This window comes from Cherax quadricarinatus, chromosome 27, assembly GCF_038502225.1.
Source record: "Cherax quadricarinatus isolate ZL_2023a chromosome 27, ASM3850222v1, whole genome shotgun sequence".
Classification (NCBI taxonomy): domain Eukaryota; kingdom Metazoa; phylum Arthropoda; class Malacostraca; order Decapoda; family Parastacidae; genus Cherax; species Cherax quadricarinatus.
This window is the reverse complement of record NC_091318.1, coordinates 25915393-25940372: the sequence shown is the minus strand read 5'-3', so window position 1 is coordinate 25940372 and position 24980 is coordinate 25915393. Positions and strand designations below refer to the sequence as shown.

The 24980-nt window shown below is 39.0% G+C and overlaps 1 protein-coding gene across 10 annotated transcripts in view; it reads right to left on the bottom strand.

The window, feature by feature from the left end:
* The window catches only part of LOC128691038 (DNA cross-link repair 1A protein), a 78678-nt gene that overhangs the window by 24168 nt on the left and 29530 nt on the right, over nucleotides 1–24980 (bottom strand). For 9 of the 10 annotated variants that reach the window (XM_070089129.1, XM_070089136.1, XM_070089137.1 and 6 more), the window contains 4 exons: nucleotides 24622–24762; nucleotides 13454–13565; nucleotides 10985–11128; nucleotides 10417–10541 (listed from right to left, as the gene is read on the bottom strand). In XM_070089129.1, the coding sequence (XP_069945230.1) occupies nucleotides 10417–10541; nucleotides 10985–11128; nucleotides 13454–13565; nucleotides 24622–24762 (522 nt within the window). The remainder of the gene's footprint in view (nucleotides 1–10416; nucleotides 10542–10984; nucleotides 11129–13453; nucleotides 13566–24621; nucleotides 24763–24980) is intronic. The other variant, XM_070089135.1, reaches the window with a different exon arrangement.

Here is a 24980-nt window from a genome sequence, read left to right as displayed (position 1 = left end):
ACCATGATCTACCTCCTCAAATACCTTAGTGAAAAAAGTTAATAAATTCGTAAGGCAGGAACGCCCCTTTGTAAAACCATGCTGAGATTCGTTGATTAATTTATGCTTTTCAAGGTGGCTACGAACTGCCTCGGCAATTATTGATTCCATAAATTTTCCCACTATGGAGGTTAGGCTTATTGGTCTATAGTTCGAAGCTAAGGACCTGTCACCTGTTTTGAAAATAGGTATCACATTTGCCATTTTCCACTTATCTGGCACCATGCCAGTTTGTAGTGATATGTTGAAAAGATTAGCCAAAGGTGTGCTAAGCTCCTCTTTACATTCCTTTAGAACCCTTGCATACAGTTCATCAGGGCCTGGGGATTTGTTAGGTTTTAATTTATCTATTTGCCTAAGGACCATGTCACTTGTGACCCTAATAGTGCACAGTTTATTATCGTCCTGTTCTACATAATTTATCATTACTGGAATATCGCTGGTATCCTCCTGTGTAAAAACTGAGAGGAAGTATGTGTTAAAAATTCTACACATTTCCTTATCACTGTCAGTGAGCTGACCCGAGGAACTTTTGAGTGGGCCTATCTTGTCCCTGATCTTACTCCTGTATACCTGAAAGAATCCTTTTGGGTTAGTCTTCGATTCTCTTGCAACTTTAACCTCATAATCTCTTTTTGCTTTTCTAATTCCCTTTTTTATTTCTCTCTTTAACTGAATATATCGATTTCTCAATTGCCCCTCTCCTCTTTTGATTTGCCTATATATGCCTCTCTTTTGACCAATCAGATATTTTAATCTATTGTTCATCCATTTAGGATCATTTTTGTTTGATCTGATTTCCCTATTTGGAACATAATTTGACTGAGCAGCTAGAACTATGCCCTGGAAAGCATCATATCGGCAACCATCACCACCTACCTGACCCTTAGTCAGGTCATTCCAGTTCAGCCCACCTAAGTAATTTTTCAGTCCTATGAAATCAGCCAAGCGAAAGTCAGGGACGGAGACTTGATTGCCATTATTAGGGGAATTCCATGATATATTAAAACTGAGTGATTTGTGATCACTTTCCCCAAGCTCATCATTAACCTCAAGATTATTAATTAGTGTTTCCCTACTGGCAAGAACCAAGTCAAGGAGGTTATTTCCCCTAGTTGGCTCTGTCACAAACTGTTTTAAAAAACAATCCTGGATCGTATCAAGAAAGTCACCTGACTCTAAATTTCCTGTCAAATTGCTCCAGTCAATCTGTCTATAGTTGAAATCTCCCATTAGCACAACATTTTCGTATGTAGATGCCTTACGAATTTCGTCCCATAGAAGTTTACTGCACTCCCTATCAAGATTTGGGGCCCTGTAAATCACACCCAAAATTAGTTTTTCTCGGCCCTCGAGAAGCTGTAACCAAACAGATTCAGTGGCTGACACTTCTAATTTAATATCTTGTCTAACACAACAATTTAAATTGTCTCTGACATACATCGCTACTCCACCACCTTTCCTGTTGACCCTGTCAGTGTGGAATAATTTATAGCCTTGTATGTGACATTCAGAGGGCATCTCTCTATCTTTCAGATTGAGCCAGGTCTCTGTTATAGCAATAATATCAATGTTTCCTGCACTTGCAATTAATCTTAGCTCATCTATCTTATTTCTTACACTCCTGCTATTAGTATAGTAAACCTTAAGGGAGCTAGTCCCTTGCTGCCCTTTGCTGTCCCCCTTTGTTTGCTGACCTGATTTATTGTCTTTATTTATAACTTCATGCTGAATGCCTTTTATACATTTACTGTTTCCAACCCAAGTGTTGCAACCTGCTTGTTTCCCACACACACCCATACCTCTATCTTCCATCAGTTTAAAATCAAAGGCATTTCACCAATGGCCTTCTCAATCGAGTCTGCAAGTGCTACCACCCCAGCCCCAGAGAGATGTACCCCATCCCTTGCATACATATCATGTTTGCCATAAAAGTTGTTCCAGTTGTCAATGAATGGGATTGCAAGTTCCTTGCAGTATCTGTCTAGCCAGCAATTTACACCAATTGCCCTAGACAACCATTCATTTCCTACTCCCCTTCTAGGCAAGATGCTACATATGATTGGGATCCCTCCCTTAGACTTAATGAAATCTATAGCTGACCTGTACTTATCTAGCAGCTCTTCTCTCCTACCCTTCCCAATATCATTTCCACCAGCACTGAGACAGATAATGGGCTTGCTCCCATTACCTGACATGATATTATCCAGCCTGTTGACAATGTCCCCAACACCAGCTCCAGGGAAGCACACTCTATCTCTCATCTTCTTATTCCTATTACAAAAAGCACGGTCAATGTATCTTACCTGAGAGTCACCAACCACAAGAATGCGCTTACCTCCATTAGCAGGGGCAGTAGTACCCTTACCTTCACTGGCCACTGAAGTACATTCATCCTGAAGAACAGAGAAGCGATTTCCTACCTTCAGATCTTCACTCTTAACTTTCCTTACTCTGATGCGCCTTCCATTACTGTGAACTACTCGCCACTTGTAGCAGGTGCTGGGCTGCACCTCACTGCTGGTAGCCGTTGCTGCCTCCCCAACTACAGCCTCCTCACAGCGAGAGACAGACTGCACCTCTCTGCTAGAAGCCTCATTCCCCACAACTCCAGCCACCTCACACTCTCTCCCAGACCCATTGAGGTGGACCTTCAGCCTCCTAATCTCCTCCTGGAGAAGCAAGACCTCCTCCTTCAACTCTCCAACCTCAATTTTTAAAACACTGCAGAAGCAAGCCATGCTTTGTAACCGTCCACACTAATCCCCAAAGCAGCTCAGGGTCTGTGACCTCAATATGAGAGAATGGGTCTATGTGGTAAATGTGCACCATATAACAACAAATCCTGCAGCACAGAAAAAACTGCAACAGTATTTTTGGTTTAAAACAGCGACTTTGCGGTGTACATATTTTCATATAGTTTTTATGGCAGTATTCTCATTTTCTGGTTCCATTTGATAGAATGGAAGATATATTACAGAAATAGAGATGATTTTCATTGGTTTTGGGAATGAAAGTAGCTTGAAATTGAGCTCAAATCAGCAGAAACTGCATACAGTAAATCTTCTATTTTTGTGTGAATAAAAATTCAAAATGGAAAGCAAGTGTAACATAAGAGGGGCCTGGAGCTGTGACTAATGAACAGAAATTTTTTTATTTTACTGCCAGAAATGTCTGCATTGTTTATTCTGGACCCTATTTTGAAATTGGGCTTTCTTGAATTTTGTGTGAAATTGGCCAAATTATCAATTTCTGATCACTGTATTGGGTAAATGAAACAGGTAAATAGGCAGTTTCTTGTACTGAATCAATAAAATAAAAGGAGTTCTAGTGAAATAGCTACGAGTTTGGTCGACTGGAACAATGGACCTGGCTCAAAACAGGGTTCAATTTAAGCAAAATCACTGATGCATAAATATTGCAGACTGCTAAATTTGCAAGAGTGTAAATGCATAAGTTTTCCATCAAATTTCATACTTTTGGTTTCATTACCTTCGAAAAAAGATCTTCTATCATTTCATAACAAAAAATAACTTTTTTTTTTTCTGAAAATTCGTCAACACTGGGAGCAAGTTCATTAGCAGGGGTCACGACAGTGAGAGGGTTAATTACTTAAAATAATACCTCAGAAATGGTTAAAATATTACAGCTTATTCACTCTTAGCATTCCTGTAGATAAGTCCAACTAGGTAGTACATCTGTTTCACATACAGCAGATGGATAACTGAACATCCACTAATCCTTGCAATGAATGACCTGCATGGGTTTAGTGAATTGCATGTGTATTTACTCTCATCAGGCAGATAACTAAATATTTATTAAATAGCTTATTACACTATTGGAGCCTAGAGATACACTTAGTATTACCTATTTAACTTGACCATCTCCAGGACAAATTCTGACCAAGTGAACCTGGTTCTCAATATTATTCCTGTATTATACCTTGTCTTCTTTCTTCTTTCAACAAATCAGCCATTTCCCACCGAGGATGGGTGGCCCAAAAAGAAAAACTAAAGTTTCTCTTTTTAACTTTGGTAATGTATATAGAAGAAGGGGTTCCTAACCCCTTGCTCCTGGCATTTTAGTCGACTCTTACGACACGCATGGCTTATGGAGGAAGAATTCTGTTCCACTTCCCCATGGAGATAAGAGGAAATAAAGAAGAACTAGCAAGTAAACAGAAGAAAACCCAGAGGGGTGTGTACATATATGCTTGTACATGCATGTGTAGTGTGACCTAAGTGTAAGTAGAAGTAGCAAGATGTACCTGAAATTTTGCATGTTTCTTCTTCTTTCAACACATTGGCTGTATCCCACCGAGGCAGGGTGGCCCAAAAGGAGAAATGAAAGTTTCTCCTTTTACATTTAGTAATATATACAGGAGAAGGGATTACTAACCCCTTGGTCCTGGCATTTTAGTCGACTCTTACGACACGCATGGCTTATGGAGGAAGAATTCTGTTCCACTTCCCCATGGAGATAAGAAGAAATAAAGAAGAACTAGCAAGTAAACAGAAGAAAATCCAGAGGGGTGTGTACATATATGCTTGTACATGCATGTGTAGTGTGACCTAAGTGTAAGTAGAAGTAGCAAGATGTACCTGAAATCTTGCATGTTTCTTCTTCTTTCAACACATTGGCTGTATCCCACCGAGGTGGGGTGGCCCAAAAGGAGAAATGAAAGTTTCTCCTTTTACATTTAGTAATATATACAGGAGAAGGGGTTACTAACCCCTTGCTCCTGGCATTTTAGTCGACTCTTACGACATGCATGGCTTATGGAGGAAGAATTCTGTTCCACTTCCCCATGGAGATAAGAGGAAATAAAGAAGAACTAGCAAGTAAACAGAAGAAAACCCAGAGGGGTGTGTACATATATGCTTGTACATGCATGTGTAGTGTGACCTAAGTGTAAGTAGAAGTAGCAAGATGTACCTGAAATCTTGCATGTTTCTTCTTCTTTCAACACATTGGCTGTATCCCACCGAGGCGGGGTGGCCCAAAAGGAGAAATGAAAGTTTCTCCTTTTATATTAAGTGATATATACAGGAGAAGGGGTTACTAGCCCCTTGCTCCCGGCATTTTAGTCGCCTCTTACAACACGCATGGCTTTCGGAGGAAGAATTCTGTTCCACTTCCCCATGGAGGTAAGAGGAAATAAATAAGAACAGGAACTAGAAGGAAAATAGAAGAAAAAAATGAGGGGTGTGTATATATATGCTTGTACATGTACATGTAGTGTGACCTAAGTGTAAGTAGAAGTAGCAAGACGTACCTGAAATCTTGCATGTTTATGAGACAGAAAAAAGGACACCAGCAATCCTACCATTATGTAAAACAATTACAGGCTTTCGTTTTACACTCACTTGGCAGGATGGTAGTACCTCCCTGGGCAGTTGCTGTCTACCAACTTACTACCTAGGATATTATACCGGAGAGAATGGATCAAAGTAGAATGACATGGAAAGCATATAAATCTATAGGGGAAGGAAGGAGGGGTAGGGGTCGTCCTCGAAAGGGTTGGAGAGAGGGGGTAAAGGAGGTTTTGTGGGCAAGGGGCTTGGACTTCCAGCAAGCGTGCGTGAGCGTGTTAGATAGGAGCAAATGGAGACTAATGGTACTTGAGACCTGACGATCTGTTGGAGTGTGAGCAGGGTAATATTTAGTGAAGGGATTCAGGGAAACCGGTTATTTTCATATAGTCGGACTTGAGTCCTGGAAATGGGAAGTACAATGCCTGCACTTTAAAGGAGGGGTTTGGGATATTGGCAGTTTGGAGGGATATGTTGTGTATCTAAATGTTGGACAGGACAATAACCATGCCACATATAAACTAAATAATGTAGATCTTAATATTACGGATTGCGAAAAAGATTTAAGAGTTCTGGTTAGCAGTAATATGAAACCAAGACAACAGTGCATAAGTGTTCACAATAAAGCTAATAGAATCCTTGGCTTCATATCAAGAAGCATAAATAATAGGAGTCCTCAGGTTGTTCTTCAACTCTATACATCCTTGGTTAGGCCTCATTTAGATTATGCTGCACAGTTTTGGTCACCTTATTACAGAATGGATATAAATTCTCTGGAAAATGTACAAAGGAGGATGACAAAGTTGATCCCATGTATCAGAAACCTTCCCTATGAGGATAGACTAAGGGCCCTGAATCTGCACTCTCTAGAAAGACGTAGAATTAGGGGGGATATGATTGAGGTGTATAAATGGAAGACAGGAATAAATAAAGGGGATGTAAATAGTGTGCTGAAAATATCTAGCCTAGACAGGACTCGCAGCAATGGTTTTAAGTTGGAAAAATTCAGATTCAGGAAGGATATAGGAAAGTACTGGTTTGGTAATAGAGTTGTGGATGAGTGGAACAAACTCCCAAGTACCGTTATAGAGGCCAGAACGTTGTGTAGCTTTAAAAATAGGTTGGATAAATACATGAGTGGATGTGGGTGGGTGTGAGTTAGACCTGATAGCTTGTGCTACCAGGTCGGTTGCCGTGTTCCTCCCTTAAGTCAATGTGACCTGACCTGACTAGGTTGGGTGCATTGGCTTAAGCCGGTAGGAGACTTGGACCTGCCTCGCATGGGCCAGTAGGCCTTCTGCAGTGTTCCTTCGTTCTTATGTTCTTATGTATCTTTATATGTGTATGCTTCTAAACTGTTGTATTCTGAGCACCTCTGCAAAAACAGTGATAATGTGTGAGTGTGGTGAAAGTGTTGAATTATGATGAAAGTATTTTCTTTTTGGGGATTTTCTTTCTTTTTTGGGTCACCCTGCCTCGGTGGGAGACGGCCGACTTGTTGAAAAAAAAAAAAAAATGTGTGACTTTGTCATGGTCCAAGTCGTTTACTTCTTATGTATTTGTGTATCGTTCCAGTCGCGGTATTGTGCCTTTTTGTTATTTATAAAATCTCCAAAACGAAAATACAATGGAACCTCTACTTGTGAGTTTAATCCATTCCATGACTTTGCTCGCAACTGGATTTGCTCGTTTGCAGAGTCAATTTTCCTCATTTAAATTAATTGAAATGCAATTAATTCGTTCCAGTGGAATTCTGTACTTCAATAATTTCGCTAATATCAACTCTACGGCTTATTTATCTATCTCACTTCATCTAATATGATATAATAAACAATATAAATAACATAGAAACCTGATATATACTCTAAAATAAATAAAATACATGTATGTAATTCATGTAGTGGTATGGGCGGTGTTGGCAGTGGACACGAGTTTGTCTAGAGACAGGACAAAATACTCCTTGAATATTTCGCTATCATCAACTCTATGTCTTATTTATCTATCACAGTTTATCTAATATGAAATAATAAACAATATAAATAACATAGAAACCTGATATATACTCTAGAATGAATAAAATATGTCATTATGTAACAAGTGGAGGCAGCCACAACCACTCCCTCTTTGTGGTGGTAAACACTGCCATCTAGTGACGGCCTTTTGAAGCCGTCTATTATTATAATTATTATTATGTAGTATATTATTATTATATCTATTATTATACATATATTATTATTATTGTATTATATTATACTATTATTATTATACATATTATTATTATTACGTATTATTATTATTACAACATAAATGTGTAATTTTTATTCACACAAAAAATATAAGATTTACTGTTATGCCTTATTTCAAAAATTGTATAATGTCAACCCATTCATGACTGCATATTGTTTACTCTTGAACACAGCCAAAACAATCGAACATTTCTCCTACGTTGAGCTCAATTTCAAGGTACTTTTCATCATGAAAGCAATCACAATCATATCTATTTCTGTAATATATCTTCCATTCTATGAAATGAGACCAAAAAAACGAGAATACAACCATAAAAACCATACGAAAATACCGCTAAGGGATAGCTAATTGCTGAGAAGTGAACTCCATTATTTATGCTTAGATTTCTTTCATTTTTGGTGTGCATTAAGAAGCATCTTTCCATCATACATTGCCCAAGTTTCAATAAACAAATGAGATACAATTCCCTAGATCAAGAGCAAGAGCCCCTCACCAGTGTCAAGGAACCTGCCTTGAGGTCTGCTCGTTTATGGAAATTTTGCTCGCGTATGGAAGCAAAAAATTGACCCATCGACTGATCGTATTTGGAAAAACTCGCACATGGATTCGCTTGCAAGTAGAGGTTCCACTGTACTTTCAATGATGAGGAAAGTATTTTCTTTTTGGGGATTTTCTTTCTTTTTGGGTCACCCTGCCTCGGTGGGTGACGGCCAACTTGTTAAAAAAAAAAGAAAAAATATAAAAGTAATTCTGAATGTGAAGGAAACACATCAGAAGCTACAAGCAATGAGTTACCTTTTTCATACTTTTTGCCCAGCTCCATTATTACATGCTGCACTTTTTTTGTAGAGGGGAGGGCCAAGCAAACAAAGATTTCATTGTGATTCAAAAACCCTGTACAAATTATGAGATAAAAAAGTTGTATGTACGTATATTTAGCCACCCTGCAATAAAAGCATACATGACATATTTACCTTCAGTATTCATCTGGGTCACAATATGATATCCGCTTGGGAAAGTATGTGCAGAAATCTAAATCTCTATATGTCTGCACAGCAATCTGTTTTTGTCAGTCACATTTTCTGCTGCGATCTTTGCAATTAATTCCCAGATTTTTCCTGCTCTATGTGCCTAAGACTCACCATCATGTTGATCATTACTGCCCTATTAATGCCAGAGGCACAGAGATATTTGCATCAATGTGTGGCAGGCAATGGACTTATCACGTCCTAACCATATGTAAAGAAATACAGTGGACCCCCGAGTTTCGTGATTAATCTGTTCCAGAGAGCCTGCCGAAAGTCGAAATTCACGAAACTCGAAACCATTTCCCCCATAAGAAATAATGGAAATAAAATTAATCTGTTCCAGACACCCAAAAATATTAAAATAGAATATTTTTTTTTTCAAATTAAATAAAGATTTATATACTGAAATCAATGAGAAATCAAGTACATGCCTATAAAAAATAATAACATTACATTTACCTTTACTGGAGACTTCTGGGTGGATGGAAGATGGGAGGAGGGGAAAGGAGGAAGGTGTACACTATTGTTTGGAAGGAGAATCTCCTTCCATTAGGACTTTAGGTAGCAAGTCCTTATCTGGGGTTACTTCCCTTCTTCTTTTAATGCCACTGGGAACAACTTGAGAGTCACTGGACCCCTGTCGCACAAAATATCTGTCCAGAGAGGTCTTTTTCTGGCGTTTCTTTAAGATTTCCCTGAAGTGGGACACAACACTGTCATTGTACATGTTGCAGATATGGCTTGTTTCAGCTTGGTCAGGGTGATACTTTTCAACAAAACTTTGCAACTCATTCCATATTCCACACATGTCCTTAATCACTGAAGAAGGAACCTCCTTCACTCGCTTTTCCTCCTCCTCTGAAGCAAGTTCCTCGGCTGTGGTCTGATGCTGTTCCAGTTGAAGCTCTTGCAGTTCATCAGTGGTTAGCTCTTCTCTGTGGTCCTCAACCAACTCTTCCACATCCCTGTCACTCACCTCCAACCCCATGGACTTGCCCAATGCCACAACACCTTCCACAACAGGCAGAGAGTCAGCAGGGACAGGGTCTGCCTCAAACCCTTCAAAATCCCTCTGGATCGTGTTTCTAACTTTATTTACCAAAGGGCTTACACTAGCTTTCCTTGGGTCCATGATGACTTATTTAGCAGTTGCAAGCACAAAAAACAATGGATTATTATGAAATGTATTGTATGAACCCGCGGGGTGATGGTCACGTGTTAGTAAACAATGGCACACTGAGCGTGAATGGTGTGGGAGACTGGCTTGGTGTGCGCAGTGACGGGCGGACGGGTACCGGACGGTCGCTGAAACATTAGTCTAATCACGAAACTCGAGGCCAAATTTTGCCAAAAAAACTCGCCGTAGGTCGAATTTCACGAAAGTTGAGGCTGCCGAAACTCGAGGGTCCACTGTATATGCTAAGTGCTTTCTTGATCTAGTAATACATTGAGTGATTGAATGAGCAACAGTGAAAGTGTTTCCTTTTTCTTCCAGTAGCTCCTACTTTGGTGGGAAACAGCTGGAGTGTTAAAATGCTTTTTTTTGCTATTCACTTCCATAATTGTGTATATATGTACATATGCTAATTATATTATAAACAGTATGGGACCTTATATCAACATTAAAATTAAACAATGCTATGCAGCTAGAAAATAATATATATTTGGGATAGAGCACTATTCTTAGACTGGCACTAGATGGGACTTTAATCTCTTTATGGTTAACTGAACAGCTAATACAGATTTATGAAACACCAAAGAAGCCAAAAATTTCTTAGGTGTACCAATACCTATTGAATATGATCCCACAACAATGAGCGTCTTAGAGTTGTCATTAACATGGGTTGTAGCGATTGACACACACTTTTCAAGTACATCTTCTTGAGAAGGAAAACTATACACTGGATTACAATATCTGTAAAGGAAAAACAAATATTTTCTGAAGTGAATAATATATGTTTAGTGTGCTAACTTGAAACTGTAAAAACTGCATTCAATATACTTCAATTTATTATAATCAGAAAAAAGCACTAAACCACAAGGGTTATACACCACATTCAATATACTATATTTAAAAATGGACTGCATTTTTGAAAGGTATAAAAATTTAAACTATTTCATTAAGAATAGTATGGCATAATCCTTCTAATACTAATAATTAATGTGTGTGTATTTACATCATATAAATCAATTAAGAATATGAGGTCTCATTAACTCATTGGCCTTGTAGAAGATATGAGGTGGAATCCATGTTCACTTATTATATAACATACAATAAAACCCCATAAAAAAAATCCTTACACTCTATTCACTTAATCAGATTGCACAGCATTAATAGAAACTTCACAGGTGACATACGTAGTATCCAAGTACAGAGTATCAATGGAGCAGTTCCACAATGCAGGATAGGATTCCATCTTTGGGTGAGCACGGAAATCACCAACATGGAGAACTGTAGCACCCGTTCTTAGCTTGAACAAAAACATCACTGCTCCAGGACAGCTGCAAAAACTTCCATGTTAATACCAGTACTCATATTCATGTGCAAAAAACACATGTTTGCAGAAAGTTTTAACTGGGAAAATGTTTAAATCTGTTAAGATCCTTATCAAGTCAAGGTTATCTGTAAGATAATAAAATTAGTACAACACACTTCACAAAACTGATCTACACTGTATACTTAATCAGCCCATCCTCATAGAAACAAAGACAGAGTTAATACTTTTTTTTTTTCTTTTTTTTTTCAACAAGTCGGCCGTCTCCCACCGAGGCAGGGTGACCCAAAAAGAAAGAAAATCCCCAAAAAGAAAATACTTTCATCATCATTCAACACTTTCACCTCACTCACACATAATCACTGTTTTTTCAGAGGTGCCCAGAATACAACAGTTTAGAAGTATATATGTATAAAAATACACAATATATCCCTCCAAATTGCCAATATCCCAAACCCTTCCTTTAGAGTGCAGGCACTGTATTTCCTATTTCCAGGACTCAAGTCCAGTTATATAAAATAACCGGTTTCCCTGAATCCCTTCACTAAATATTACCCTGCTCACACTCCAACAGCTCATCAGGTCCCAAATACCATTTGTCTCCATTCACTCCTATCTAACACACTCATGCACGCTTGCTGGAAGTCCAAACCTCTCGCCCACGACACCTCCTTTACCCCCTCCCTCCAACCTTTTCGAGGACGACCCCTACCCCGCCTTCCTTTCCCTACAGATTTATACACTCTCCATGTCATTCTACTTTGATCCATTCTCTCTAAATGACCAAACCACCTCAACAAACCCTCTTCAGCCCTCTAATACTTTTATTAACTCCACACCTTCTTCTAATTTCCACACGCCGAATTTTCTGCATAATATTTACACCACACATTGCCCTTAGACAGGACATCTCCACTGCCTCCAACCGCCTCCTCGCTGCAGCATTTACAACCCAAGCTTCACACCCATATAAGAGTGTTGGTACTACTATACTTTCATACATTCCCTTCTTTGCCTCCATAGATAACATTTTTTGCCTCCACATATACCTCAATGCACCACTCGCCTTTTTTCCTTCATCAATTCTATGATTAACCTCATCCTTCATAAATCCATCTGCTGACATGTCAACTCCCAAATATCTGAAAACATTCACTTCTTCCATACTCCTCTTCCCCAATTTGATATCCAATTTTTCTTTATCTAAATCATTTGATATTCTCATCACCTTACTCTTATCTATGTTCACTTTCAACTTACTACCTTTACACACACTACCAAATTCGTCCACTAACCTTTGCAATTTTTCTTTAGAATCTCCCATAAGCACAGTATCATCAGCAAAAAGTAACTGTGTCACTTCCCATTTTGTATTTAATTCCCCATAATTTAGTCCCACCCCTCTCCCGAACACCCTAGCATTTACTTCTTTTACAACCCCATCTATAAATATATTAAACAACCATGGTGGCATTACACATCCCTGTCTAAGACCTACTTTTACCGGGAAGTAGTCTCCCTCTCTTCTACACACTCTAACCTGAGCCTCATTATCCTCATAAAAGCTCTTTACAGCATTTAGTAACTTACCACCTATTCCATATACTTGCAACATCTGCCACATTGCTTCCCTATCCACTCTATCATATGCCTTTTCTAAATCCATAAATGCAACAAAACTTTCCTACCTTTATCTAAATACTGCTCACATATATGCTTCAATGTAAACACTTGATCTACACATCCCCTACCCACTCTAAAACCTCCTTGCTCATCTGCAATTCTACATTGTGTCTTACCTCTAATTCTTTCAATAATAACCCTACCATATACTTTTCCTGGTATACTCAGTAAAGTTATTCCTCTATAATTTTTACAATCTCTTTTGTCCCCCTTCCCTTTATATAAAGGGACTTTTAGAACACGCATGGCTTACGGAGGAAAGATTCTTATTCCACTTCCCCATGGATATAAAAAGAAAAGTAATTAGAACAAGACCCAAGATAAAATAAAAGAAAACTCAGATTCTTTGAGATATTACTTAATTTCTACCTATTCCATTTACCTTCTATGTTAATTTCTGAAACAGACTTTAGTGTCTATTTACCGTATTGTTCCAATGTTATTATACCACACTTCAACAGTTTAATTCAATGCATCTCTGGCATGGCACCTCTTTCCTCTGCATGTTCAACAATCCTTTTCAAACTCTCCTTTACTAATTTGGTTTCCATTATAAGACAGTTACAATGAAAAACTATTACACCTTTTTCTACTTCACTAATAGCTTTACTTTATAAATATCATATAGAATACTGCATATAAAACTTACTGGTTGGCCTCAAGCAGTGTAACTTCTAGACCACACACTACCACTGATTCCTCCATAGGCAAAGGGAATATGAACTGATTAGCTACACCAAGCCTCAGATTCACAAGCTTAGCTGAAAGGTAAAGATGGTGGTCATTATTATTATTATTATTACTACAGGGGTGCCCCGCTTTACAGTCCTTCACTTTATGGTATTTCACTAATGCAGCAGTTTTCAATTATACCCATTCTTCATTTTTACAGACTTCCTACAATAAATATATTCACCACTCACTATAAGCTAAGGAGGAAAATATTTTAATGTAAGTAATGTGTGTACAGTACAGCCTCTCCTCACTTAGCGACGTACTCATTTACTGGCAACCTGGGCTTACTACAGGCTCTCTGACCAGTATGCACACCTAAATAATGTATATTAGGGCTGATTTCCTCTATTCTGTTTATTACAATATATGTACAGTACACTACTGTATAAACATTTAAAAATCTACCAGAAATGTTATAAATGGTGCAAAGGTGACATTAAAACAATACCAAAGATGGTTGATACAAACACACTACTATTATAATATGCTCCTTACTTAGCGACGAATTGGTTTACCAACGAGGTCTTAGGAACGGAATTCCGTCGCTAAGTGAGTAGAGGCTGTATACAGTACACTACTGTATAAACATTTAAAAATATACTAAAATTTTTATAAATGGTGCAAAGGTGATATTAAAACAATATTAAAGATGGTTCACACAAACCCACTACCATTATAGTATGCTTCTTGCTTAGCGATGAATTCGTTCACTGACATGGTCTTTTAAACGTAACTCCATCATTAAGTGAGGAACTTAACGATGTATAAGCGGGGTCCACCGTATTATATTAATGGATAGTGCTAAACCCTTAAACGTCATTCAGTGCTACAAGACAAAGATGGTAGCCAGAAAGAAGTGGAGGTGGAGGAGTTGAGGAAAGATTGGTAGAACAAAGGGGTAGGGGATGGGGATAAATATCATAGTTGATGTAGGAAATCTGGGTTGGATAAGCATCTCAGGGTACTGCAGAAGATGTTCAAAATTAATTTAGCATACTGATGAGGTAAGGATTTTGACAGGATGATTCACCACTATTCTATCTTTCTAAAGACAAATACATGTACAGTGGTACCTCAGGATACGAACAGCTCAAAACACGAACAATTATGTAAATTATGAAATGGAAAGTACAATGCCTACACTCTAAAGGAGGGGTTCGGGATATTAGCAGTTTGGAGGGATATGTCGTGTATCTTTATACACGACATATCCCTGTGTTTCTGAGCACCTCTGCAAAAACAGTGATTATGTGTGAGTGAGGTGAAAGTGTTGAATGATGATGAAAGTACTTTTCTTTTTGGGGATTTTCTTTCTTTTTGGGTCACCCTGCCTCGGTGGGAGATGGCCGACTTGTTAAAAAAAAAAAAATTATGTAAGTGCTTTTGCAAGTGTATTTTTGGGGGTATGAAATGGATTAATCTAATTTACATTATTCCTTATGGGAACAAATTCATTCGGTACCAGCACTCGAACAGCCTTCTGGAATGAAATAAGTTCGTATCCCGAGGTACCACTGTAACATCAAACATCACTTAAAACATTCTGATTCCTTAATAAAATATAAATAAACAATTTTATCAAGGGCAATAAGAAACATTAACTGAAAAAGAAAACTAACACTAGCAAACAAATCATTAGCATAGATGTAAATATCTTAAATAATACCCAAAACTTCTATAATTTACACTCTTCTAATAACCAAATACTCTAATGATAAATTATAAAAAAGAGATTAAACTAACAATGGCTACTGGCAACTAAAAGCATACAACACAGTACTTAGATCCACTGACAAGTAACACGACAATCATATGTATGAAAAGAACTCCAATCCAAGCCTAACCCCCAAAGGAAACTAAAAAATTCTTTGAGACATTAATTTAATTAAGAAATCTAATTAAATCTACTACTATGTATCCAGACTTTAAAACTATATCTACAATAATTAAACAATGTACGTATCTTTAAGAGGAGTGATTGGTGGAATGATGAAGTAAAGGGTGTGATAAAAGAGAAAAAGGTAGCTTATGAGAGGTTTTTACAAAGCAGAAGTGTTATAAGAAGAGCAGAGTATATGGAGAGTAAAAGAAAGGTAAAGAGAGTGGTGAGAGAGTGCAAAAGGAGAGCAGATGATAGAGTGGGAGAGGCACTCTCAAGAAATTTTAATGAAAATAAGAAAAAATTTTGGAGTGAGTTAAACAAGTTAAGAAAGCCTAGGGAAAATATGGATTTGTCAGTTAAAAACAGAGTAGGGGAGTTAGTAGATGGGGAGATGGAGGTATTGGGTAGATGGCGAGAATATTTTGAGGAACTTTTAAATGTTAAGGAAGAAACAGAGGCAGTAATTTCATGCACTGGTCAGGGAGGTATACCATCTTTTAGGAGTGAAGAAGAGCAGAATGTAAGTGTGGGGGAGGTACGTGAGGCATTACGTAAAATGAAAGGGGGTAAAGCAGCTGGAACTGATGGGATCATGACAGAAATGTTAAAAGCAGGGGGGGATATAGTGTTGGAGTGGTTGGTACTTTTGTTTAATAAATGTATGAAAGAGGGGAAGGTACCTAGGGATTGGCAGAGAGCATGTATAGTCCCTTTATATAAAGGGAAAGGGGACAAAAGAGACTGTAAAAATTATAGAGGAATAAGCTTACTGAGTATACCAGGAAAAGTGTACGGTAGGGTTATAATTGAAAGAATTAGAGGTAAGACAGAATGTAGGATTGCGGATGAGCAAGGAGGTTTTAGAGTGGGTAGGGGATGTGTAGATCAGGTGTTTACATTGAAGCATATATGTGAACAGTATTTAGATAAAGATAGGGAAGTTTTTATTGCATTTATGGATTTAGAAAAGGCATATGATAGAGTGGATAGAGGAGCAATGTGGCAGATGTTGCAAGTATATGGAATAGGTGGTAAGTTATTAAATGCTGTAAAGAGTTTTTATGAGGATAGTGAGGCTCAAGTTAGGGTGTGTAGAAGAGAGGGAGACTACTTCCCGGTAAAAGTAGGTCTTAGACAGGGATGTGTAATGTCACCATGGTTGTTTAATATATTTATAGATGGGGTTGTAAAGGAAGTAAATGCTAGGGTGTTTGGGAGAGGGGTGGGATTAAATTATGGGGAATCAAATTCAAAATGGGAATTGACACAGTTACTTTTTGCTGATGATACTGTGCTTATGGGAGATTCTAAAGAAAAATTGCAAAGGTTAGTGGATGAGTTTGGGAATGTGTGTAAAGGTAGAAAGTTGAAAGTGAACATAGAAAAGAGTAAGGTGATGAGGGTGTCAAATGATTTAGATAAAGAAAAATTGGATATCAAATTGGGGAGGAGGAGTATGGCAGAAGTGAATGTTTTTAGATACTTGGGAGTTGACGTGTCGGCGGATGGATTTATGAAGGATGAGGTTAATCATAGAATTGATGAGGGAAAAAAGGTGAGTGGTGCGTTGAGGTATATGTGGAGTCAAAAAACGTTATCTATGGAGGCAAAGAAGGGAATGTATGAAAGTATAGTAGTACCAACACTCTTATATGGATGTGAAGCTTGGGTGGTAAATGCAGCAGCGAGGAGACGGTTGGAGGCAGTGGAGATGTCCTGTTTAAGGGCAATGTGTGGTGTAAATATTATGCAGAAAATTCGGAGTGTGGAAATTAGGAGAAGGTGTGGAGTTAATAAAAGTATTAGTCAGAGGGCAGAAGAGGGGTTGTTGAGGAGTTTGGTCATTTAGAGAGAATGATTCAAAGTAGAATGACATGGAAAGCATATAAATCTATAGGGGAAGGAAGGCGGGGTAGGGGTCGTCCTCGAAAGGGTTGGAGAGAGGGGGTAAAGGAGGTTTTGTGGGTAAGGGGCTTGGACTTCCAGCAAGCGTGCGTGAGCGTGTTAGATAGGAGTGAATGGAGACGAATGGTACTTGGGACCTGACGATCTGTTGGAGTGTGAGCAGGGTAATATTTAGTGAAGGGATTCAGGGAAACCGGTTATTTTCATATAGTCGGACTTGAGTCCTGGAAATGGGAAGTACAATGCCTGCACTTTAAAGGAGGGGTTTGGGATATTGGCAGTTTGGAGGGATATGTTGTGTATCTTTATATGTGTATGCTTCTAGACTGTTGTATTCTGAGCACCTCTGCAAAAACAGTGATAATGTGCGAGTGTGGTGAAAGTGTTGAATGATGATGAAAGTATTTTCTTTTTGGGGATTTTCTTTCTTTTTTGGGTCACCCTGCCTCGGTGGGAGACGGCCGACTTTTTGAAAAAAAAAAAAAAAAAAACGTATCTTTAAAAAGCAATTATTTTTTAATTATTTAAAACCCATGCTGCACACCCATATAAGTGTGTTGGTACCACTATACTCAGATAGGAGCTGTGAATCGACCCCTGCAACCACAATTAGGTGAGTGCATTCCTCTTTTTACCTTCATGGATAAAATTCTTAAGCCTTCATAGATGTTCAACAGATACTGTAGTTAAAATATAAACAGTTGGGTAAATTATGTTTAGCAGCCTTTCCCACTCCTTAATTTCAATAAAAAAATCATAAAAAGCTTCTGCTTCAGACAATTCTGGGTTAACGTGGTATGACTACTACCCTATGAATATACATTACAATCCTTCAAAAGTGAAACTCTTTTGAGCCTTACTTAAAGTAGAAGTGGCTTTTACTTTAAGTTGTTGATCTCATCTTATGCAAGTACTGTATATATATACAGTGGTCCCTCAATTATTGTCCTTAATCCGTTCCTGGAAGTGGGACTCTTATCGAAATAGACGATTTTCGAATCAATTTTCCCCATAAGAAATAATGTAAGTCCAATTAATTCGTTTCAGACACCCAGAAGTATCAACAACAGTTTTTTTTTTACCTAAAAGATAGATTTACATGCACAAAAGAATAAACATTCAACATGACAGTTACCTTTATTGAAGGCTGTTGTTGATGAATCAAAGACAGGGAGGAGGAGAGAGGGAAGAGAGGTTATTGTTTGGAAGGGGAATCCCCCTCCACAAGGACTCTAGGTCACTTCAGGGGTCACTTCTGTAGCATAAACATAGATTTACATGCAGAAAAGAATGCCAAATAAATGTAAAGTACTAATAAAATGTATAAATGAACATTGGTAATAGGGGTAGCTGATGAATGGAATGGTCTGCCTAGTAAGGTGATCGAAGCTAAAACACTGGGTAGTTTCAAATTTGGGTTGGATAAATACATGAGTGAGAGGGGTTGGATTTGAGTTGGACTTGCACCTGAGCTTATTGCTTGGGTAGCATTTGTTCTGTTAGTGGGTTGGATTTGTGAAGGACCAGCCTAGTATGGGCCAGCAGGCCTACTGCAGTGTTCCTCCTTTCTTATGTTCTTATTGAAGACTTGTTTGTGTGAGGGAAGGATGGCAAGTTTATTGGTGGAGATTTTTTTTTGTTTTTTTCAACAAGTCGGCCGTCTCCCACCGAGGCAGGGTGACTCAAAAAAGAAAGAAAATCTCCAAAAAGAAAATACTTCATCATTCAACACTTTCACCACACTCACACATTATCACTGTTTTTGCAGAGGTGCTCAGAATTCAACAGTTTAGAAGCATACACATATAAAGATACACAACATATCCCTCCAAACTGCCAATATCCCAAACCCCTCCTTTAAAGTGCAGGCATTGTACTTCCCATTTCCAGGACTCAAGTCCGACTATATGAAAATAACCGGTTTCCCTGAATCCCTTTACTAAATATTACCCTGCTCACACTCCAACAGATCGTCAGGTCCCAAGTACCATTCGTCTCCATTCACTCCTATCTAACACGCTCACGCACGCTTGCTGGAAGTCCAAGCCCCTTGCCCACAAAACCTCCTTTACCCCTCTCTCCAACTCTTTCGAGGACGACCCCTACCCCGCCTTCCTTCCCCTATAGATTTATATGCTTTCCATGTCATTCTACTTTGATCCATTCTCTCTAAATGACCAAACCACCTCAACAACCCCTCTTCTGCCCTCTGACTAATACTTTTATTAACTCCACACCTTTTCCTAATTTCCACACTCCGAATTTTCTGCATAATATTTACACCATACATTGCCCTTAAACACAACATCTCCACTGCCTCCAACCGTCTCCTCACTGCTGCATTTACCACCCAAGCTTCACACCCATATAAGAGTGTTGGTACTACTATACTTTCAGACATTCCCTTCTTTGCCTCCATAGATAACGTTTTTTGACTCAACATATACCTCAACGCACCACTCACCTTTTTTCCCCTCATCAATTCTATGATTAACCTCATCCTTCATATGACACTAATATCAACTCTACGGCTTATTTTTATTTTTTTTTTTTATTATCACACTGGCCGATTCCCACCAAGGCAGGGTGGCCCGAAAAAGAAAAACTTTCACCATCATTCACTCCATCACTGTCTTGCCAGAAGGGTGCTTTACACTACAGTTTTTAAACTGCAACATTAACACCCCTCCTTCAGAGTGCAGGCACTGTACTTCCCATCTCCAGGACTCAAGTCCGGCCTGCCGGTTTCCCTGAATCCCTTCATAAATGTTACTTTGCTCACACTCCAACAGCACGTCAAGTATTAAAAACCATTTGTCTCCATTCACTCCTATCAAACACGCTCACGCATGCCTGCTGGAAGTCCAAGCCCCTCGCACACAAAACCTCCTTTACCCCCTCCCTCCAACCCTTCCTAGGCCGACCCCTACCCCGCCTTCCTTCCACTACAGACTGATACACTCTTGAAGTCATTCTGTTTCGCTCCATTCTCTCTACATGTCCGAACCACCTCAACAACCCTTCCTCAGCCCTCTGGACAACAGTTTTGGTAATCCCGCACCTCCTCCTAACTTCCAAACTACGAATTCTCTGCATTATATTCACACCACACATTGCCCTCAGACATGACATCTCCACTGCCTCCAGCCTTCTCCTCGCTGCAACATTCATCACCCATGCTTCACACCCATATAAGAGCGTTGGTAAAACTATACTCTCATACATTCCCCTCTTTGCCTCCAAGGACAAAGTTCTTTGTCTCCACAGACTCCTAAGTGCACCACTCACTCTTTTTCCCTCATCAATTCTATGATTCACCTCATCTTTCATAGACCCATCCGCTGACACGTCCACTCCCAAATATCTGAATACGTTCACCTCCTCCATACTCTCTCCCTCCAATCTGATATTCAATCTTTCATCACCTAATCTTTTTGTTATCCTCATAACCTTACTCTTTCTTGTATTCACCTTTAATTTTCTTCTTTTGCACACCCTACCAAATTCATCCACCAATCTCTGCAGCTTCTCTTCAGAATCTCCCAAGAGCACAGTGTCATCAGCAAAGAGCAGCTGTGACAACTCCCACTTTGTGTGTGATTCTTTATCTTTTAACTCCACGCCTCTTGTCAAGACCCTCGCATTTACTTCTCTTACAACCCCATCTATAAATATATTAAACAACCAAGGTGACATCACACATCCTTGTCTAAGGCCTACTTTTACTGGGAAAAAATTTCCCTCTTTCCTACATACTCTAACTTGAGCCTCACTATCCTCGTAAAAACTCTTCACTGCTTTCAGTAACCTACCTCCTACACCATATACTTGCAACATCTGCCACATTGCCCCCCTATCCACCCTGTCATACGCCTTTTCCAAATCCATAAATGCCACAAAGACCTCTTTAGCCTTATCTAAATACTGTTCACTTATATGTTTCACTGTAAACACCTGGTCCACACACCCCCTACCTTTCCTAAAGCCTCCTTGTTCATCTGCTATCCTATTCTCCGTCTTACTCTTAATTCTTTCAATTATAACTCTACCATACACTTTACCAGGTACACTCAACAGACTTATCCCCCTATAATTTTTGCACTCTCTTTTATCCCCTTTGCCTTTATACAAAGGAACTATGCATGCTCTCTGCCAATCTTTAGGTACCTTACCCTCTTCCATACATTTATTAAATAATTGCACCAACCACTCCAAAACTATATCCCCACCTGCTTTTAACATTTCTATCTTTATCCCATCAATCCCGGCTGCCTTACCCCCTTTCATTTTACCTACTGCCTCACGAACTTCCCCCACACTCACAACTGGCTCTTCCTCACTCCTACAAGATGTTATTCCTCCTTGCCCTATACACGAAATCACAGCTTCCCTATCTTCATCAACATTTAACAATTCCTCAAAATATTCCCTCCATCTTCCCACATAATAAACAATATTAATAACATAGAAACATGCAATATACTCTAGAATGAATAAAATAAGTCATTACGTATGTCACGAGAGGTGTTGTGTTGTGTTGTTGTTGGGTATATACGGGCCACTGAAAGTAACCCGTCCATAATGGTGGTGAAGCAGCAGCTGAAGCAGTTGTGTTTTCTGTAGCCCTATATAACTCCAACAACATTGGAGGAGTTGGTAGAATCGCTGAATCACTGAAGAAGGCACCCTCTACCACCATCACTACCACCTTCTACCACTATTACAACTGTTACCACCATCACTACTACCTTCTACCACCATCAACCACTATCATAACTGCTTCCACTCTACCACCATCACCTTTGTATTTTTCTATGAACTTTTTCATAAATTATGTGTTTCTCACATTCTTTACCAAAGGGCTGGCACTAGAAGCTTTCTTTGGAGTCATGGTAGCTTATTTAGCACTTGCAAGCACTAAAATCAATGGAATACATGTATTATGAAATATTTCGTAGGAGCAAGTGAGGGGACCATCACTCACTGGTAAACAATGGCACACTGGCTGGGAAGGCAGGCCCAGGTGGCTCAGAGCATGAGTACGCGTCCTGGATGAAGGACGATTAGCGAGTTAACGGACCATTTGCGAGCCAATGTTTAGACGAAATAACGGGATTATTTCCGAAATAGACGACTTTCAGGCCAGACGATTATTGAGGGACCACTGTATATACACCTACCATCCGACTTATGACCGAGTTCAGTTCCGAGAAACCGATCGTAAGTCGAAATGGTCGTAAGTCGAACTTTACTACTGAATATCAACAAAACATTTTTATAATGACTTTATTTTATCGTTTTATTTTGATATTTCATGTTTTACTTTACTTTTTATGTTGTTAGTACTGTATTTTATACTGTAAGGTTTAGGATAAACACTGTGTACAACACAAATAGTTGTTTATTCCCCAGAAATTTGGCATAAAAAACACGGTCGTAAGTCGAGTGGTCGTAAGTCGAGCAGGTCGTAAGTCGGATGGTAGGTGTATACTTCTTACATTATTAGGTAGTCTGTTGGTAGACAGCAACCACCCAGGGAGGTACTACCGTTCTGCCAAGTGAGTGTAAAACGAAAGCCTGTAATGTTTTACATGATGGTAGGATTGCTGGTGTCTTTTGTCTGTCTCATAAATATGTAAGATTACAGGTACATCTTGCTACTTCTACTTACACTTAGGTCACACTACACATACATGTACAAGCATATACTACGTATATATACACACCCCTCTGGGTTTTCTGCTATTTTCTTTCTAGTTCTTGTTCTTGTTTATTTCCTCTTATCTCCATGGGGAGGTGGAATAGAATTCTTCCTCCGTAAGCCATGCGTGTTGTAAGAGGCGAATAAAATGCCAGGAGCAAGGGGCTAGTAACCCCTTCTCCTGTATAAATTACTAAATTTAAAAAGAGAAACTTTTGTTTTTCTTTTTGGGCCACCCTGCCTCGGTGGGATACGGCCGGTTTGTTGAAAGAAAGACTTCTTACATTGAATGTACATTATTTTCCACTTTAAAAAATTGATGCACATATGGTGTGTAAGGAAAGAAATTTGAAAGTGAACACAGATAAGAGTGAGGTGATGAGGGTATCAAATGACTTAGGTAAAGAAAAATTGGATATCACATTGGAGGGAGGGAGTATGGAAATAAATGTGTTCAGATATTTGGGAGTTGACTTGTCAGCAGATGGGTTCATGAAGGACGAACTTAATCATAGAACTGATGAAGGAAAAAAGGTGAGTGGTGCTTTGAGGTATCTATAGAGACAAAAAACATTATCCATGGAGGCAAAGGAGGGAATGTACGAGAGAATAGTGGTACCAACACTCCTATATGGGTGTGAAGCATGGGTTACAATTGCTGCAGCAAGGAGGAAGCCAGAGGCAGTGGAAATGTCGTGTCTAAGGGCAATGTGCAGTGAAAATATTATGCAGAGAATCTGTAGTGTGGAAATTAGGTGTGGAGTTATTAAAAGTAATAGTCAGAGGGCTCAAGAAGGGTTGTTGAGGTGGTTTGGTCATTTGGAGAATGGAACAAAATAGAATGACTTGGAGGGCATATAAATCTGTAATGGAAAGAAGGCGGGGGTAAGGGTCATCCTAGGAAAGGTTGGAGGGATGGGGTAAAAGAGGCTTTGTGTGTGAGGGGCTTGGACTTCCAACACGTGTGCATTAGCTTTTAGATAGGAATGAATGGAGACCAATGGTTTCTGGGACCTGACGAGCTGTTGGAGTGTCAACAGGGTAATATTTTGTGAAGGGATTCATGGAAACTGGTTAGCCAGACTTGTGTCCTGGAGGTGGGAAGTACAATGGCTGCGCTTTAACCCTTAAACTGTCCAAACGTAGATCTGTGTTCGCTCGCATAGCGCTCTGAACGTAGATCTACATTTTTTAACATTTTTTCTTATGGGGAAAATTAAGGTCGGAGTGCTACACGTAAAAATGCAGGTCTACGTTTGGACAGTTTAAGGGTTAAAGGAGAGTTCAAGATATTGGCTGTTTGGAGTGACATCTAAACTGTCATATCTGAGTGCCTCTGCAAAGACAGTGATTATGTGTAAATGAAGGTGAAAGTACTGAATGATGGTAAAGTTTTTCTTTCGTTTTTTTGGGGTCACCCTGCCTCGGTGGGAAACAGCCGATGTGTTAAAAAAAAAAAAGGTAAGAAATCAAATATCTCACCTCTCAACCATTTGATTTTGGCATGCCCTTTACAGAACCATATTACCATTCTCAAGCAATGTAAGTTTTTATAAAATTACAACTGCCTCATGCTATATAGTTAAAACCATACCTGTAATTTCACTGCAATAAATGGGACGATTAAAACTCTTCTTGAGGCCTCTATAATGATCATAGTGGAAGTGTGTAAGGAAGTAGGCACTTACACCATCAAGATAACCATAGCAAAAAGCATCCACAACAATGTTTGTTTCTGAAACATGACAGTTTTATATTATGTACATTACAAAAGATAAGATGACCTTTAAAAGCCTGTTGTACAGGCTATAATGCTCTCTGAAGCAAGTTTCCAATTACTGTACTGTTTTTGTGTCATTGTCATCTACAACTCGTAGGTATTTCCATTCCATTTAGTGTTATAAAAGATGTCACAATACCCGTAATACTAATCAAGTGTATTGCAATTCTGTA